Source organism: Marmota marmota, unplaced genomic scaffold, assembly GCF_001458135.2.
Source record: "Marmota marmota marmota unplaced genomic scaffold, marMar, whole genome shotgun sequence".
NCBI lineage: Eukaryota > Metazoa > Chordata > Mammalia > Rodentia > Sciuridae > Marmota > Marmota marmota.
Genome location: NW_026000283.1, coordinates 10955263 through 10975116, shown reverse-complemented (window position 1 = coordinate 10975116; position 19854 = coordinate 10955263). Strand labels below are relative to the sequence as shown.

The 19854-nt window shown below is 40.2% G+C and overlaps 1 protein-coding gene across 1 annotated transcript in view; it reads left to right on the top strand.

The window, feature by feature from the left end:
- Positions 1-19854, top strand: part of Lonrf3 (LON peptidase N-terminal domain and ring finger 3) — a 36182-nt gene that overhangs the window by 3808 nt on the left and 12520 nt on the right. The window contains exons 2-7 of the mRNA XM_048797109.1: positions 1559-1681; positions 5823-5966; positions 8006-8270; positions 9029-9119; positions 17646-17760; positions 17897-17932. Coding sequence (XP_048653066.1) covers positions 1559-1681; positions 5823-5966; positions 8006-8270; positions 9029-9119; positions 17646-17760; positions 17897-17932 — 774 coding nt within the window. The remainder of the gene's footprint in view (positions 1-1558; positions 1682-5822; positions 5967-8005; positions 8271-9028; positions 9120-17645; positions 17761-17896; positions 17933-19854) is intronic.

Genomic DNA, 19854 nt, shown 5'->3' with positions numbered 1-19854 from the left:
AAAAAAAAAAAAAAATTCTGTGGTGGGGAGGGAGAAGCACATTTTTGATGAAATGGGAAAAGTGATTTCCCTAATGAAGGAATCATTGATGCAAATATTAAGCAGTAGATGCATTTTCCTATAGTTATGGGGTAAGGGGGAGGGTAATGATGAGAGAACTCTATATAGTCTTGAGGGTTGAAAGAACTGAGGCATATAATTCAAAACTAGCTCACAACCCGATTTGCTTATTTCCCACCATTTCTATGTAAAATGCTCCAGGGGAGGGAGCTCACCTAGCAGCTCTATTCCCCCCATCCAGCCAGGCCCAGTAGTATTCAATGCACCCTGCAGGTGGTACAGCTCACAGTGGGATAAGTTGGCTGCCCAGAGTAGGTAGAGTATATGAGTTGCTGCTTGGTCAATTAGTGTGTTTCCAGAGGCCTCTCTAATTCCCTAACACCTATCACTCTAGCTGCCCTGCAGTGTCATACAAACCTTTCTTTAGAGGGTCCCTGGTAAGCACAGTGGGGAGGAGCAACAGGAGAAGACATAAGCTTCCCAAATAAGCCATGGTTAGGCTTCCAGAAGGAAGTGGGGGGATGGGGAGATGGGGAGACATTCCAAGATATTTGGAGTAGGGGCCACTGCTGAAGAAGGTAGCTTCCAGCCAGCTCCTGTAGCTATGTGGAAGCATGTTAGAAGACAAGCTAGAAGACCATTTTATTCACTATCCCAAGGCACAAAGAAAAGGCAGCTCTCTCCCCTCCTCTTTTCTTCTTCCTCCCTCTTCCCCAGATTGTTCCTCTACTTTCTTTAGAGAGTCTCTCCCAGAGTACTTGGGCTTGGACCTTGAGAAGCCCTAAGACTTCTTTATATTTTTAAAAGAAGTTGTGAGGAAGTAGAAGCCAGGAGAGTTCCATGAGTAAAAACATTGGTTAGGCCTCTGGAGAGGGGAGCAGTCCATTTTGTGGGGAAAAGCATTCTGGGAAACCAGAGACCACAGTTTTAGTTCCAGTGTTGCCACTCGTGAACTTTGAGGTCTTGAAAAGGTCATGATCCTTCTCTTGGACCTCTTCTGAAAAATGATCAGCAAGTCTAGGAGCTCACTCAAGCCACTACTATCAACGAAGTTTCTGCTTGACAGATTAGTTCAAAGGAAGGCTTGTCAGAAAGGGCCCCGAAAGCTAGGCTAATATGTGGTCAAATGGGGTTCTGGCTATGTCTGGTTTTACTTTCCACAGTGGTGAGACAGAGAGCAGGTAATGTGGCATACCAGTTAAGAATATAGTCAGTTCCAGGTTCAAACCCCAATTCCACAATTTACTGGATATGTTACTATGGGCAAGTCAGTTTTCTGGGATTCAGTTTTGTCTTCTTTAAAATGGGGTTCAGAAAAGTTGCCCTAGTTATATGGTTAAAAAAAAAAGTCCTTTTGAAACTTAACACAATAGTGACTGCTCAGTAAGTACTCAGTGACTGATCTGAATAGTAGTAACAATCTGCTATGGGGTATTGAATGCTAATGTGTACCTACCTATATCAATAGGATGGTAATGAATGCTATGTATTCTTCCAGGCACACTTCAGAAAAGCGCAAGCCTTAGCCACCTTAGGCAAGGTGGAGGAAGCACTGAGAGAATTTCTCTACTGTGTATCACTAGATGGAAAGAACAAGAGAGCAAGAGCTGAAGCCCAAAGGGTGAGTTGGAAGTTGGAAGGATATCAGATCCAGATGTCCAGTCAACCCCCACTACTCTGTGTCCTCTAGGGCGGGGAATGAGGGTTCTGCCCTCTCTGCCTCCAGGGGTGACAAGGATGTGGTTCTTTGGGTTTATTGGACAGGAAGGAGACACGAGTGTCAATTGATTGTCAGAAACACTGTTTCCTTGTGTGTATGGTCAGATTGTGCAGTTCCTGCATTTTCATTGGAGTCTTCGAGAAATGTTTCTTTAACTAAGGGTCTGGATTGTTAGTGGGATCTAAAACCAAACATGTTAACCTGGCATGGGAGGCTAACTGAGGATGTTCTGGCTGTTGAAGAGTGATGTGAGGTGTGGGGCTGCCTGCAGCTGTGGTATTTTTCTGTGGTTGAATGTGGTTTCACCAGCCATGCAGGAAAGCCAGCTCCTGGGAAGGAGAATTGCAACTGTTATCTTCTTTGTTAGAAATTAAACAAATCATCTCACAAACACAAGTCAAAGACCATTATAATATGATCCAAATAGCCATTCCAATTCTTGGGTCCTAGGAGAATGTGGTTGCTATAAAAATTTATATGAAGCAGGGGTGGTGGCACAGGCCTGTAAGCTCAGCAACTCAGAAGGCTGAGGCAAGAAGATCACAAGTTCAAAGCCAGCCTCAGCAACTTAGTGAGGCCCTGAGCAAGTTTGTGAGTCCCTGTCTCGAAAAAAAAAATGGCTGGGAATGTGGCCCAGTGATGAAGTCTCCCTGGGTTCATTCCCTGGTTACCCCCTCCCCAATAATTATATGAAATACTGAAAGCATGATTGAAGGGTCAAACATCCTCAGTTCATATAGTTTGCTGTTTAATGTTCTGCAACTTACTCTTCTGATGTCTGTCTAACTGGCCTGGAGGTTTGACATTAACAGTGGCCATCCCTGTTCCCTGGTGCCCTGCCCACTGCTTACCACAAGGCCACAAGCACTTCTATCCCTGTGTAGTTTGGGAGAGCGGTGGATGAAGAAAGTGAGCAAAAGATAAGTCTGGTGTCTCAAGTCTCCAGAAAGAAAGTTTTAGCAAAAAAATGTTAAACTTGGCAGAAGTTGGGTTCTGGATTTTCTGCCACTAAAGGAGAAATTCCTGTTTGGGTTGTTTCTTTGACCTGGTTTGGGTATATGCACAAGGTTTATCTTGAGAGGAGCATGGGTCAGGACAAATTGCTCCAAGTTGTGGAACCTTCCTCAAATATTAATTGTAGTCCACAATGTGAGTTCTAACATTTCTTGAGCATTTGCTATACATCATGCAATGCTAGGTGCCTTATCTAGAAGATTTAATTGAATCTCCACAGTTTTCCTATGAAGGTAGGCACTGTTGTTTATCCTCCTATGGTGAGACAGATTTGAAAGCTGAGACTTGGTTTCTTTCCTGAGGTCACCCAGCTAGTGACTGGTGGGGAAATATTCAGAAGCAACTTGGTCTGCTTCCAAGCCTACCCTCTTAGCAACTTCAACATTTTGCCATACTGGGAGGACATGTCCATGTCCAGAGTCTTAGCACTTACATGTGGGGCTGGGCCTAGAGTAGCAATAGAACTCTTCATTTCTGGGATAGACAAAGGCAGTTAGAAGAGGCTTTGACTTTAGGGACAGAGTATGCAAAGGTAAAAGAGGCAGGTGTTGGACTCAAAAGGAATAGTTCTTTTTTGTTTGTTTTTGTCTCTGCTTGTCCAACTGGGTGTTGGCAGGAGGGGTTCTAGAATTGTCAGTTGAACTGACCTCTCTCTCCAGTTAGGTTTCATGGACCAACTGTCATTTTGACACCTGCTTAATGGGATGAGAGGGAAGGCATTGAGAAAAGCTCTAGAAACCCAAAGAGGCTTTAATCTATAGCAAGGAATTTAGTCTTATGTTTGTTAATATGAATGCCAGAAAATAAAAGTGAGCATATGCCTGAGAGAGTGCTATATAGTTCTGAAGGTAGTGTGAGAATTTAGAGGTGAATGTCCACTGAATGTGATGAGGCTATGGCAGCCATTTACAAACATGGGAGAGGCATCAGCTGTGCTTATTCATTGAATTGTCTCAGTTTCAAGGCTAAACATTTGACAAAAATGGGTCTTCTTCATTTGACATTAGAAAGCTGCCTGAGAATTTGTAGTTCTGCATTTCTTTTTAGTATTTGTTTTTAGCTCAGATTCTTAATTTCTTTCCTTCTTGACCCCCTTCCTAAAGTTAAAACTGAGTGGAATTGACTTTCACTTGTGGAATTATTATATTATTCTCACTGAGAGTTGACCACAACTTTTGTTTTCCAAAGCCAATGAGAAGGCCTAGAGAGATATATTAGGTAGTAAAGTGAAGGGAACTGCCACTGTTATTTCTTTTCTTGTTTTCTTTGATCTCTTCCCTTGGCTTCCTTTCCCTGTTGCTACCCTCTGCCCTTTCATCCTTGTGCCTTGGGATGCTGTGTGGCTTATACTGAAGAACATCATGTTCTTTTGGAAGAATTCCAGGGAGACTGCCTCAAAAGTAGGTTGGTCTTGTTGGGCCACTCAGTAGGGTTTCCGAGAGCCAACATTGGCTCCTATGGAGGAGAGGCCTCTGAAAGCTAACATTTATAGCACTGGGTACTGCGAGAACCTCTATCTCTCTCCATTGCCAACTTACACCAGGAGAGTGGATTTTACAGAGGTGGAAGGAAACATAGGGATCTGTCTGAGGACTTTGGGCCTGCATGCTAGGCTTCTCCTTGGGCACTGGTATGGATAGGTACCTTAATTCAATTCCATCTAGTGTGATGAGCATTTAGTGGACATCTGTTCTGTGCCCTCCAGAAGCCGATCTTCCCCCCACCCCCGCCCGCCACGAGGAAAAAAACAGACTTATATCTGTGATACAATTCCAGGACAACATAAGATGTTAGAGTTTAACATATTATATCATGGTGTAGGAGAGAGCATTAAAGGACAAGAGAGGGACTGGAGAGATCAGAGATGGGAGTAGTGAGGGGTGGCAGCATTTGACCTGAGCTTTGAAGATTGAGCATGATATGGCTTCATGGTACATGCTAGTCTCTGAGGGAACCGTTTCAGGAAGAAACTGCTGGGGACCAGCAAGAGAATAAATTGGACTTTGGTGTTCTTCAAATTCATTTATCTATTAATACCCTATGGAGCCTAAATAAGGGTGTGGGATGTTCTCTAATAGGTCTCCAAACACTCCAGGGGCAGCGAGATGTTAAACATCTGAGTATGTTTTAGAAGGCCAGTGACCTGTGCTCCTTGTGTTACATATAATATGTATGTATGAACCATATATATATATATATATATGAATGTGGATGGTCAATGGTGCAGTTTTCATGTGAATAAACATCTTTGGTTTCCAGTCCTTTCTGGTTCTTCTCACTCTACACTCCCAGTGTATCCAATTGCAATGAAAACCATCAATAGACTGGAACCTGCCTGCCCTGTGTACTTGAACTTAAGATGACATTTTCTGGAAAGTGAAGGCCAGAATGAAGGAGTAGCTAGAAGAAGAAGAAGGAGGAGGAAATTTGGGTTCTGCTTTTCTAACATTTCACTGCTCAGTCCCTCAGCTCTGAAGCAATTAAAGACCCAGGGGTGATAGGGAGGGGAAGAGGAAGCAAGATGGGTAGAAAGAGAAAAGAGCAAGGAACCTAGGAGACAGTTGTAGATTTCTACCCATGGAGGTTTTATAGATGTGACTCCAGGTTCTCCAACTGAGATTTCTCCCAACTTCACCTGTCTTTCTCTTTCTTCCCAGATGTTTTTTTTTTAAATCACTCTGTAGATATTTCTGCAGAATAATAGCATCAGAGGAGTGGCTCTTAATCTTGGCTAAGTAACAGAGGCATCTGCAGTGCCTTCTCAAAATTTGGGTTCCTGGGCCACACTTCAGACCTGGGGGTGACAGGAGTGAGAACTAGGAACCTGACTTTTTCATAAGCTCCTCAGTTGATTCTGATGCACAATGAAGTGAGGACTCCTGTCCTTGTGTGTCCAGATACGGGTCCAGGGCTTCCTCCCGGGAGTTTTGCCCTGAAAGTTGTGTCCCCTGTCCGTCCCTACTCCTTTCCCCTTCACCTGAGCACCTATAGAGACTTAAGTAGTGAAGTCTTCTGTTTTATGTCACAGCTTCTCTTTAGTTTCTTTTCACCATCATTTCCGGGGGATTCTCATGAACATTCTCCCGATATCCTGAAGCTGTTGGCACCTCACCCTAGATTAAAGGAACAAGTAGAGTCAATGGCTACTGAAGGCACCAGAAATATTCTACAGGTAAAACTCAATTCGCCCAGCTCGCTCATGGTACTTCATTTGGCTGTTTTGTGGGCAAACATGGGGAGTGAGCCCTACCTCTCCTATTTCAGTTCCTGACAAAGAAGAAATGGAGTCAGTAGTGGCTGTGTTCTTATTAAGAATTTTTCTTCTTAAAGATACAGCTATGAATTTCAGTCATGGTCCCAAAGTTTGTTTACTTATCACATTTATTTTTTTAGTTCTTGGTCAGATCCAGCCAAGAGAGAGATTTGATACAATTACAAAGGGATTGGCCCACTTCCCTTGGAACCATACAATCGGGGTGGGCATATTAGCTGCAACTTTGGGGCAGAGTCTGGGAAGAGGGCTTCACTGCCCCTCCTTTGCATGCTTTTTGTTTGTTCAAACTGCTGGCCTTTGAGTACCAGCTGAGATCCTTGTGAAGGAAAACTCCATTTGATTCCCAAATGAAGGTAATTCCATATTTTCCTGTATTATAACTTAACGTATTAGTAGACTTCTAATACATATTTGTAGCAGAGAAGAACAAAGAGATTGGGGAAGACTATTGAGTTGAAGATCTTGGGAGGAAGATAGGCATTTGTGCCTTCCTTTGAAAATAAGGGAACAAAACACAGAAAGATGGGCTTCAGGCACTAGCTTTCCTAAAAGAGGATAATTGAGCAGTGCTGGAGTTCAGACATCCAGACTCAAAGGCAGACTTTAGTACTGAATACCTGGGAACTTTGGGGATCAGTTTCCCCTCCATTTGTGTCCAGTATTCTTCACCTGTATTTCAACCCTGGTTACTCACATTTTCCCATTCTGCCCCTGCTCTAGAAAAGGAATAAAATGCAAGTGTGCCTGACTTTTTTTTTTTTTTTGACTTTTTTTTAATATAAAAGCAGAGCTTAGAGTATCTCCTGAAATCAGAGAGCCCCCACGGGTCATTATTACATGATTGGGAATGCTAATACTGAGCCCAAGTAGAGGTACTTGTACTTGTAGCTCAATCTGAAATGAAGAGAAATAGCATCCCTAGCTTTCCAACATGAGCTGACTGAAGAACAGGGATTGGATTTCCACCCAGACTTTACTGTGCAAGGCAGGATACTCCTATGTGGACAATGCCTTGGGATCATGGAAAGTCAAGGTTGTAGAATTGCTATCATGCTGGAAAATCTTAAACTCCCCAGGTTAGAGATTAAGGAAGCCTACATCCTTTTCCTCCTCATTTCATTTTCTCTCAACTATGTGCTCCCCTTTTCATGTGTCTACCAATTTTTTCGTAGGGGTTGGAGGGGAATAAGAAAATGGGCATTTTGACTTGTGGTCTATGGATTTAGATCTCCAGGTAAATCTGCATAAACATGCTGTCATAAGATGTATTTCTAGATCCATTTTCAGATATACCTCTCCTGAACTAAAAATAATTTTGAAAGATCGGGTTGATTATTTTGCTAAATGATTTGTCTCTTTCAGACTTTTCACCCAAAACCTAATAAAAGGAATAGGGTATTCCTTGTTCATTTGATCAGTATAACATAGAGCTCAAGAGCTTTGAACATGGCATGAACAGACCTGGGCCAAAGCCTTATCAAAAGTCCTTTTGGAGCTGGGTTTAGGGGGTTGCTTGGAATGGCAGTGAGGGTGAGAGGAAGTACTGAGTGACAGGATATACTCTTACTTTATGCCTTGGTTTCCTGAAGTGGTTACTAAGGAAAGATTTGGATAGGATAAGGAAGTGGGACTTCCCTGGTATTCCCCTCCCTTCGATACTATCCAGGGAACCACTTCTCCTACATGCCTTTCCTCTTGCAGTAAGGAAGTTCCTAACTCCACCCCAGCTGGGCATGCCTTTGTCACAGATGCTGTATGGATAGGAAATGGGGAAAGCCTATGACTCTCCCTCCCTCAGTTGAGCTATGTGTCCATTAAGTGATCAGGTATGAGGATCAGGGTTTATAAAGCTTTCTCTTTGTCCTCTCTGGGTAAAAATACCAGATGACATTATTGGTCCTAAAAAGATTCTGATATTTGACTCTTACTTCATCTAGGGAAATCTAGAGCTCCCACATTGTTCTAGTCAAGAGGAAGCAGTAGCCAGGGGAGATGCCAGCAGTTTGATGACTACAGCTCAAGTTAAGGTGAATAGTCAGCAAGACAACATGAAAGACAAAGAAGAAAAGGAGGATAAGTGGAATGCTGCCTCTCCAGATGCTGCCTCTGTCAAGACTGGCAAATGCCAGGAAAAGAAAAGGAAACATTGCCAAATTGAACCCCAAGAAGACGCAGAGGTGCCTAATAAAGTCTCAAAACAAGGTACTGACTCTACTCGGGAAGAAAATAGATTGGAGGAGATGATTGGGCTCACTGATACATGCAAGTTAACATCCATTTTGGGGGTTCCCTGGGCTCTGGGTAGGTGGCCCAACTCTGATATTTACCAGCTGTATGAACTCAGGGCTTGTTGTGAGGTTTCTGTGAGATCACACGTGGGGGCTAGTACACTCTTAAGTGCTCAATTATAGTTATGGAAATTCAAGGCATAAAGTCAAGGAAAGTATCAAGCAGTGACATCCCAGGCCCTTGACCATAGCCATTCCTTCTAGGTCAACCTCTCCCCACGCCCATCCCTGTTCCAAGAATGTAGGATGGAAGAAGTATGAGCAGGCCTTATCAAATTGTGTTCCCCCAGATAGCATCTGAGAAGCAGCAGCTACAGCTTGATATCTTTTCATAAGATGTTGGCAGTGCCAAGATATTCAGCCCCAGCTTTGAAGGCCTGACTCAGCCCATAGAGTTGCTGCTGCTGCTGCAGTTGAGTTAGGTTCTCACTGTGTTTGAATGACATCTCCAGGGCTGCTGGATAGTCTCTGACTTGCACTTCTCTTTTTATGGGGGCTGCTGTCAACCTCTGAGCACCTGTTTTCAGGCATCCCATTTGCAATGGCCTGAGCCATCAGGGAGGTGGTGAGAATGGCAAATATAAAAATGATTTTTTTTTTTTTTGGTCTCAAAATTACTGTTTGTGAAATCAAATTTGGTCTAGTTCTGACTTACTGCTTTCTACGTCATAGATCCTCCCACTGATCAGGGGGCCAAGCCTGATCTCAGTATTCCACTTGTATCTTTTGACGCATCTGACCTTGAATGCTCCCTGTGTATGAGGTAGGTGATGTTTACTATCACTTATTGCCTGATTGTTCCTCCTCTGTGATGTCTGTACCTTTCTGCTAGTGATCTACTGCTTGGTTGGTTAGCACATAAAGAAATTGTTATAATGAAATGGAAATCACAGCATTGTCATATGGGCCAGCTTGTGTCCCCTATTTACAGATTGCTTTCCCTGCATCCTTAACTCCTGATTTGGAAATATCTGAAGAGTGGAAAGGGAATAGCCTACTCAGAGGTCACAAACTGATGACCTGCACATTGAATATACCTTTGGTTTGTCTCTCATGGGGATTGTTTTTGTTAAATGTGAATGTCTTGAGACAGGACATACACTTTCTAGTTGTTTCATGGTCCTCACTGCCCCTACTATCTTATTTGCATTATTTTCATGGCCCCTGTGGTGTTTAAGTTTGTGACCCAGGAGCTAATTAGAACTATTGGATCAAGAACTCAAAACTCAAGGGTTAATGTCAATGCCACATGCCTATTCTTTGGAAGCCAAATAGAGGGCTTAACTAGCTTGTGTTTTATGCTGCACCATGAACAATACTTGGTCAAACAGTTCCCCTCCAATTAGTGCCACATCATTTCTACTTTCTGAGACCCCTAGAGAGGCAAATTAGCCACATGTTACCCTCCCCTATTACAAAAAAAAAAAAAAAGAAAGATGCTTTGATCCTGGTCTATGTAATCACATATGATTTTTGAAAATTACTTTCATTGATTTTATTTTACAGCTGTAAGTTAGTGGCTAAGAAAAGGGGCTCCAAAGCCAGGGTTTGAATTCTGTTTTTTTAAAAACATTTATTTATTTTTTAGCTGTAGTTGCACACAATACCTTTTTTTATATGTGGTGCTGAGGATCGATCCCAGGGTCTCACACATGCTAGGTGAGTGCTCCACCACTGAGCCACAACACCAGCCCCTGAATCCTGGTTTTGTCCACCTAACAGACTTTTTCCTGGGGTGAATGACATTCTCTGTCACTGTTTTCTCATCAGTAAAATAGAGAACAGTAGTAGCAATCCCATGGAGTTGTCATGATTAATTGAAAAAAACTATTTAATACTTAGAATAGTGCCTGGCATATAGTAAGTACTCATTATGTGTTAGCTATTTTTTTCCTCCTAGACTAGAGGTTCTTAATATTAGGACCATGGATTGCTGGAGAGGTTCTGTTTATGGATTCTAACAGATCTATGAATTCACTAAAGTTGTACAAAGAGTTTTGTTTGTGTGTATGTGTGTGTGTGCATGTTTCCATTACAAAAGTCCATAGCTTCTAGTTTGAGACATGTCTGTTTTCCAAAATAGCATTGAATGGGGATATTTAGACAAAACCTATTGGGGGGGGGGTATCTAGCAATTGAACTCAGGGACACTCAACCACTGAACCACACCCCCAGCCCCTGTTTCATATTTTATTTAGAGACAGGGTCTCACTGAGTTGCTTAGCACCTCGCTGTTGCTGAGGCTGGCTTTGAACTCAAGATCCTCCCTAGCCAATGGGATTACAGGCATGTGCCACTGCACCAGGCTACACAAAACCTTTTTTAAAGATGACTGATGCAGAAGAGGTGTCAAGAAGAGCCCTCACTGGCAGAGACTCCTCATGTGTTTTCTTGCCCTTTATAGGCACATATGCCTCTCCTATCAATAACATGTATTTGCATTCTGAACAACTTTTCTTGTAGAATGAATAAGAATAGGGCATCCATTACTTGAAATGTAGACTTTTTCTTTCTCCTAAAATTTTTTTAAGTGGGGCTGAAGTATAGAGTGCCTACCTAGCATTCATAAGGCCACATGCACAAGGCCCCAGGTTCAATCCTTAGTGCTGAAAAAAAAAACAAAAAAAACTAACAAAAAACAACTGAACGGATAAAGAAATAAATAAAACTTTAGAAGTGACAATTTCTCCTCATCTTGGGCAGACTTCATAATGAACAGTTCAGCAGATGGAATGTAGAAGCAGTCACGGCAAACTGTGCGTATACTGTCAGGAATTTATTTCGATGGAGTGGGCTAGGATGGGATGAACTATTCAGCCAGCTCCCTTTCACCACTTCCCCCAACCCCTCACAACAGGGTGGCAGGTAGATCATGCCAAAGCCAAGGTTTGAGATCCAGAAATGCTGCTTCCAAAGCAGAGAAATGGCTCCTGTGGCTATCACCACTGTGGCCCCAAGCCAATGATGTGAGCTGTGGAGTAGACTTAACTTGATTTAGCTCACTCAGAGAGAACAGGTCTTTGTTGTACTTACCCTCCTTAACACGCACTCCAACATCCAGGCGACATGAAGTCAAATATACAGACCCATCCTGTTTGTGTTTTCTCTGTGGATTAAGAAATCTAAGTTTGAAGTTCTTTTGTTCCTCTTCCTCTGCTTTCTCCCTTTCATCTTGTTTGCCCCTGATCTCAACAGGGGATTTTGGAGGAGGGTGAAAAATCTGGCCCAAGAATTAAACACCAAAAGGATAAGAAACACTTTTAGATTGCACACTGTGAGTTTAAAAGCCATTATTTCCCTTATCACATTCTTCTGTTCTAAGTAGAAACTTCAGCCCCAAAGCCTTTCCCTGGAGTAGCTGTTGTGCTGGCTGCTAAGGTATAGGCAGGCTGTCACTGTATTATAGTAGTAAGAAACCTGTCAAATCGAGGTCATTTTCCATCTTGAGGTTCTTAAAACTGCAGCCCTCCATGGGTAGCATGTAGTTCCTCTTTCAAGGATTGTCTCTAAGTTAGACCTCAAATGTTGACAGAGGGTATATTTCATATGCATAGTTAGCTAAGATTCTTTCAATCTTGAAAAAGTTCCTGTCTCCAACGCTCTTTAGTGTTTTTCATCTGTTGTTCAATTACTATTAGATTCTGTTATTACCTTGTATTTTTGCAGAAGGATACTAGAAATAACCTCAAACAATCATGAAATTAGACATTTATACCACCTGTGCAAGTTTCTAGAATGACATCCAGTTCCATGATTGTTGTATTGGTAGAAAGACAAGTTAGATCACGAATGCGTGTATTTTGATTCTAGAGAGAAAATCATGAATAAGTGTAAGTTTCACAGGAAAATGGTGGAAAGAATGAAACAGTAACTGGAGGGGACATTAATGAGATACTAAAGTCTCACCTTAATGAATTGGTAGAGCTCTATTGAGCTCAGTTGTCCCCAAACTCAATGTCTCAGAACTCTGCCCCACAATTGTTACTAGCTGAAAAGCCCCCAGCCATTGGGGGCCAACTCTGGGGCTGCTATGAAGCAGCACCTTTAGGGGGGTAATAAGGATATTTTGAGATATGAAGCAAGAATGTTTGATATTTGAACCAGTTACCTAATGGCCCAGTGACCTCTTTGTCAATTGAAAGAAGAAGCTTTATATTTAACCTAGTTTTAGCTATTCAAGTCACTGGGTGTTAAGGAGTCAGTTCATTCTCCTTTTTCTCTCCCTCTGCCTCCCTCCCCCGCCTTCTCCTTCCCTCTTTGCTCTCATTTGGTAGCAAAAGAACACAATACAAGGATGTAACTGGTGGGAAAAGATAGCTATTTTCAGACAAGCCAAACATTTTATCCAGGTTGACATCTAACTGAAAGTATTTATTATTACTATTGTTTACTCCATCACTGTGACAATGTAAAATGCTTTCTTGTGAGAAAATCTGGCTCTACTTTGATTTATAAATGCCAAATCGAGATCATTTTCTATCTTGAGGTTCTTAAAACTGCAGTCCTTAGTTGGAAGAATGCAGGGAGGCATTTGTAAATCAGTGGTAAGTCAAAGGGAGAGCAATTCTAGTATACAACACTATCTGTATAGATAAAGATCTTTCTTTTTCTTTCTAGAGAGTAGGGACAGGAGGGAGGGAGTCAGGGAAGGAGGAAAGTGTGTGTATGAGTGTATGTAGGTGTGTGATGTTCATTTGAGATATAGAAATACATACAGTCCTCACTTTGTCAGAGTGGAAAAGGAAGATTAGCTGAACAGTCAAGTCTGACTTCACATCCCAGTCTTTCTGCTTACCAACTTGCTGTGTGACCTTGAGCAAATTATTTAACCTGCCTGAGTTTCAGATTCCTCAGTAGTAAAATGGATCTAATCATAATTACCACCTATTAATATATAAAGTTATTTGATATGAAAAACAATTTTTCACAAACCCAGAAATATAACAAGAGAAATTTGTTCCATCTGTTCCCAGGCTGTGCACTGAATATAAAGGTGAATTGAGTATTGAAAAGTGATAGGTTCTAAGCACCTAAACCATGATAGATTTCAAAGTAATAATTATGCAGCATCCCTGGCCACAGTTGTACTTGTTACTTCTCATTGAGGGGCATTTTAATTAAGAGTCTTGCTAAGAAATTACCTTGTCCTTTGGTGTATGTTTCATGCATCTATTCATTAAATGTCAGTGTTTATCAATTTATGTGGATTGTATTCTTAAACGATCAACAGGCTTACTTGTGAAATTCTTGGGAAAAATAGTTATGTGTATTGGTTGTAGATACAGATTCATTAATCATTTCCATCATTAACATCATCAGATAATGCATAAAAGTATTCAGATGCACAGTATTCAAGTTACTGAGGAAATGAGCTATTCTGGTTTGGCTGCTTGGTAGTTTGATCACAGCTGTGGTTCCCAAATCAGCCTGCAGATCACACTTTTTGAAACACATTTTGGATTGTGAAATATACAAATTGCATAAAATATAAAAGTGTTTTCTTAACAAAATATTGTAAAGAGGGTGCTCCATAGTTCAAGAAATAAGATATTGTCAGGACCCCAGAAGCTGCCCATATTCCTCTTTCCAATCAGGACTACACTTATTCCTTGCCCTGAGACTACAATTTTGACTTCTATCTCATTTTTCTTTATAGTTTTACCACCCATGTATGCATTTTCAAATGGTATAATCTAGTTTTGCCTAATTTTAAGCATTTATATAAATGGAATTATCCAGAATATATTTTCAGTCTGGCTTTTTTTTACTTGCTATTAAGATTTATCCATGTTGCTGCATGTACATGAAGCAGTCATGCCCATTACTGTACAGTATCCTATTGTATGAATCTACCACAATTTGTTTATTAATTGTATTATAAATAAATGCTTGGTGTTGGTTCTAATTTGGAGATATTATGGACAACATTACTTATGAACACTGTTTTTGTATGTACCAATGTATTCCTATTTTTTTAAATTGGCTTCTCTTTTCTTACTGACTGATAAGATCTCTAGGTATACTCTAGATACAAGTCTTTGTTTAATCATATGTATTGCAAATACTTTCACTTACTATGTAGCTTGCATGTTAGCTCTCTTAGCAATAACTTGGAATGAACTTCCAAGTTCTTAATTTTGATGCACTCAAAATTGTCAGTCTTGGGCTGGAGTTGTGGCTCAGTGGTAGAGCGCTTGCCTAGCATGTGTGAGGCACTGGGTTCAATTCTCAGCACCACATATAAGCAATTAGATAAATAAATAAAGGTCCATCAATAAGTAATAAAAATATTTTTTAAAAATTATCAGTCTTTTCATTATAGTTCTTTTTTTGTGTGTCTTAAGACATTTTTACCTCAGGTTCATATTCTCTTTTATCTTCTGAAAGATGTATTGTTTTGCTTTCCATATTTATTTTTATAGCCCACATGTAATTGATTTTTGCATATGATGTGAGAGATGGTTCAATTTCATTTTCACATATGTGTGTATACATACATACATATATCCAATGTAGTATTAATTGAGAATGCTATTTATATATTTATAATCCTGCCCCCATCCTTACCCCTGCCCCCTGCTTTGAAGTGCCACATTTGTCATAAGTTAAGAATCCATGTCTGGGTCTATTCCTGGGCTTTCTATTCATTCCCACGTGTCTATTTGCCCTTGTGCTAGTCATTTACTCTTTTAATCACCACAGATTTATAATAAGTTCTGATGTCTGGTAGAGCAAGTCTTCCCACATTGTTGCTCTTCAGATGCGTCTTGGCTCTTGGCCCTTTGCATATCCTCATTAAGTTTAGAAATTGACTTGTCAAGTTCCACAAAACAAATGAAATCACCCATTGGGATTTTTAAAAAATATTTTTGTAGTTGTCAATGAGCATTTATTTATTTATTTATCTATCTATCTATTTATTTATTTATTTATTTATTGTGCTGAGGATCGAACCCAGTGCTCACACATTCCAGGCAAATGAGCTACCGCTGAGCCACAGCCTCAGCCCACCCATTGGAATTTTTATTGGAACTTGTTAGGTCTTCTTTACTTTCATTCAATGAGGTATTTATAGCTTTTTCCAAAAGAGGACTCAGAACTTTTGTTAGATTTATTCCTGGGTACTTGTTTTTTTTCTTAAGCAGTTGTAAATGTTATCTTTTAAGAAATTATTTTCTAATGTTTATTGTGAGTATATAGAAATACAATTGGGTGTAAGTATATTTACCTAGAAACCTCACTAATTCTATTAATTCCAACAATCATTCTGTACATGCTTTTATGTGTTCTAAATTTGTTATTCATCATACCATTGGTGAGTAATGACAGATTAATTTTCTTCCTTTCTAATTTGCATACTTTTTCTTCTTACTTTAGTGCACCAGTTAGAAACTCTTATCATAAACAGTCTTTTTTATATTTAATGTTACTTTTTGGGCAAATTTAATAAAACATTAATTCTGTTAGAAAAATCAATTACTTTTGAAGCAGAATGGTAAAATTCAAATGTACAAAAAGTAAATACATGAAGTCTCTCCTGTACTTCAGACCTTCATGGGCTTGTTAAAAATGTCAAATCACTTCCTCTCCCTGACCTGCTGAATCTGGGACTTTAACCAGCAGAGCTTTGCCACATGTATGTTTTTAAATCTCTATCAGTGACTCTGATAATTATGTTCAAAAACCAATACAGAAGGTTCATCTATACAGAGCTTAGTAGGATTGTGTAACACAGTGATTCTCAACCTCTGTTGCACATTAAAACCACTCAGGGGGGCTGTAAAAGAGTCCTGGTACCTGGCCTGAACTTTGGCCTACCGATCTGGATTTCTTAGATGTAGTACTGGGCTTCTGGACTTTTTGAAAGCTCTAAGATGATGAAGGTGTTGGTTTGGGAAGGGCCAGGAGGAAACATTTGGAAGTAATGGGTATACTCACTATCTGGATTGTGGTGATGTTTTCATAAATGTGTGCATACGTCAAAACTTACCAGATCATATGTTTTAAGTATGTTCAGTTTATTGTATGTATGTCAATTATGCATCAATAAGGCTGTTTAAAGAAAAAGTTCCCCCAGGTGATTCTGATGCACATCAGTGGTTGAGAATCATTGTCTAATAGAAAAGGCACATGACAGGAAATGAAAGTTGGAGAGACTTTTCATCTGTCAACAGTTGACTGCGTATACTTAGACAAGTGACTGTATCCCCAGTGGACCTGAGTTTTATTCTAGTTGGTGGGTTCCATTTCTTCTCAAGTACATTTAGCTCTTGTATTTTGATTCTTGGGCTCAGGCTGGCAGTGCAGGCCAGGCTACTGGTGCACCTCCTGGCCACACGAGGGAGCTGTGCAGCCGTCAGTGTCTTCCTCTCTATTGAACACTCTTGAGAGGTCAAAATAAGCTATAATCCTCTCTCCTTTTCTGTGCTCATCCTCTTGATGAGTGCGAGCCCCACTTCTTAGTTGTCATCATCAGCTGCTCCTGCTTCCTGGTCCTGCTGCAGGTGAGCCTCTCTTTATATGAAGTAAATTCATGAATCTCTGAAGGTACAGGATAGCTTTAATAAAGGATCCCCAGATTGCTTCGAAAATATCTTGCCTTCCCAAACAATTGAAATAGAATCTAATTGAAGTATAATTTATATATCTATACATATGCATATATGTGGGTATATGTCAATGTATATCTGTGTTTATCTATTATATCAGTGTGCACTTAATAATATTAAGTATTACTCTATTAACTCTAGTAAAATTATTCATCCGTATAAAAGACTTATGTTTGTTAGATGCAATTTCAAGATCCTTAAGGCAATAAAGGTTGCTTAGGTGAAAAAAAGGAATCAGTGTGAGCAAACAATCAAGTTTTCTCATGGTAACATAGTGTAAAGTGCTTAAGTGTGTGTGTGTGTGTCTATACGTATGTCTATGTATACTCAGATGAATAAGTGGGCTAACATCTTTAGAATGGAATCTATTCAGACATTCTGGGCACTAATCTCTATTTTTCTTGGACCAGACAAGGGTAAAAAAATCTTTCTATTTTGAAGAGATAGACTAGAATCAATGTTTCAAAAACGATCTAGCTATATTCTAAACTTTAACAAATGCATTATTTTAAAAATGTCCCAGAAATCAGAAGCAAATTCTTTCTTGGAGTGCAACAATAGCAGTGATTAAAAGTAAAAGGTATCCTCCCCACATAGGCTTTCCCAATTAAACCTGAACCATGAGTACCCTGTCTTCTATCACATTTTGATTTTCTTACATTTTGATTCTTAAATTTCAGATTATTCTATGAGCCAGTGACAACACCTTGTGGGCACACCTTCTGTTTAAAATGCCTTGAAAGATGCCTAGATCACAATGCAAAGTGTCCATTATGCAAAGATGGCCTTGCTCAGGTAAACCAATATTTCTTTCTTGGATGGATTGGCTTGCTTGTAATTGGGTATACTTGGTGTTTAGTTGGGTCCCAAGCTACTACTCTATGCTAGAGCCCAATACCCTTTCAAACCATCTGTTTCTGCTGTCTTCTAGACACCACTTGCCTCTTCACAAAGTCCTTCAGGAAATTAAATCAAGTAATTTGTGCTGGAAACTAAAGTATTAAATAGATGATGAACATGGATCCTGGTTCTAATCCCATCATGGTACCTGATACACTTTGATCTTTGGTGAATCTTTTGTCCTCTCTGGGCTTGTGCCAGATAGCTCTAATGTCCTCTTATCATCAATGTTTATTCTGTGCTTTGAAGAGATCATCTCCCAGGTTCCTGGAAAAACCTCTAGACTATCATTGTGGTCCTTGTCTAACCTCTTTGGAGTCACTGTACTTATTTGCAGATGTTTGGCTACTTGAAAAGACCTGGGCCTTCCAAGTTCTCTAAAATTAACCACACAAACTCCTACCTTCATTTTTCAAATGGACCTGATGGAATTTTCCTTTATCAAAAGAAGACCCAGGAATCTGTTTTGGTTTACCTCCATCAGGGATTATGAGTCACATTTTATAATGAGTATTGATGTTCCTTGACCCCTGTCATTCCTGAGTTGAAACTGAACATGCAAGATTATCTCTAGGTTAATGTAGGCCCATGTTGTGCTTGTCCCAAACTCTAACATTTACACTAAAGGAACAGAGTGAAATAATCATCAAGTATAGCTTTGAGGGTGTGTATCAGGATCAGGGGAGGGTCAAAGTCATGCTGTGGGGGATTTGCTGGCCTGATTGTAGGTGATAAACCCATGATCCTTATGCTTAAAGATACATGTATGTTGTGATAACACTACAAAGTTCAGATAAGCAGAAAGAAGAAAATCTACCCATAATGCTCAGCACCTAAAGAAAACCACTGTTAACATTTTAGAATGTGCCCTTTCTGGGTTTTTGTTTTAGCAGCAGCAGAGAGGTCTTCTCTCTGGATTGGCTACCTCCTGAGTCTCTGCTTCCCCCCCCCCCACATTGGCACTGAGCAACACAGTTGGTTCTCCTGTAGTCATGCAATGTTGGTGACTGAAAAGGCACCCAGGAGGCAGTTGCTGTGTAGTCCCAGACTCAAGGGCTATGAGATATTCTCATCTTTCTCTGTGTAGTCATACAGAATTACACTTATACAATTTTACACAGGGATAAGTATTCCAATCACGTTCAATGCAGAAAAGAGACTGCCCATACAGGGAGAGAAACAAATTGTCTTTTAAGCCGACAAATTGTCTACTCAGGAGCTCCCCCTGCTGGGTTGGTAGGGGTAGTTTCCACAGCAAGCAATTTAGATGTTTTAACATCTATTGTTGGGTCACAGCATTACATACCCACTGCTTTCAGATCCCTAGATATGTATGTGGTAAGGGTATTTGGAAGGAAAGTGATAGTTCCAAATGAGCCTGAGTTTGGTTCTGAAATTATGGCTTATAATTTCAGTGATACCTAGATGTCATACTAAAAAGGCAAATAGATGAACAAAATCACCAGTATTTAGCTGCTTGTGTGTGTTTTTTTTTCTTAACTAAAGTTAGAATAAAATGTACAGAATTGTAAATATCCAGAAGCCAAGCACTGGATTGGAATGGGGGCAGGTCAGGAAAGGGAAGGAAAGGTTCAGTGAACATTGCTTTTGACTATTGACTTTCAGCACATCCCAAAGAGAGTCCATTTCTGTGAGCTTATAAACACAATAATCAGAAAAAGGAAAGAGGAAGAGTTTTCCTTGTTTGGGGACAAGAGCATAATTCTAATGTTCCTGTTTGGGGAAAGCAATGAGATTTTAAATAACGCAGGCTTATTCCTGTTAATTTTTTCCTAATTATAAAGGTAATCATTGGGGCTGAGGTTGTGGCTCAGTGGTAGAGTGCTCGCCTAGCACGTGTGAGGCACTGGGTTTGATCCTCAGCACCACATGAAAATAAATAAATAAAATGAAAGTATTATGTCCATCTACAACTAAAAATTATGTACTAAAATTAGGTATAACTTTTAGTTATGTACTAATAGAGCA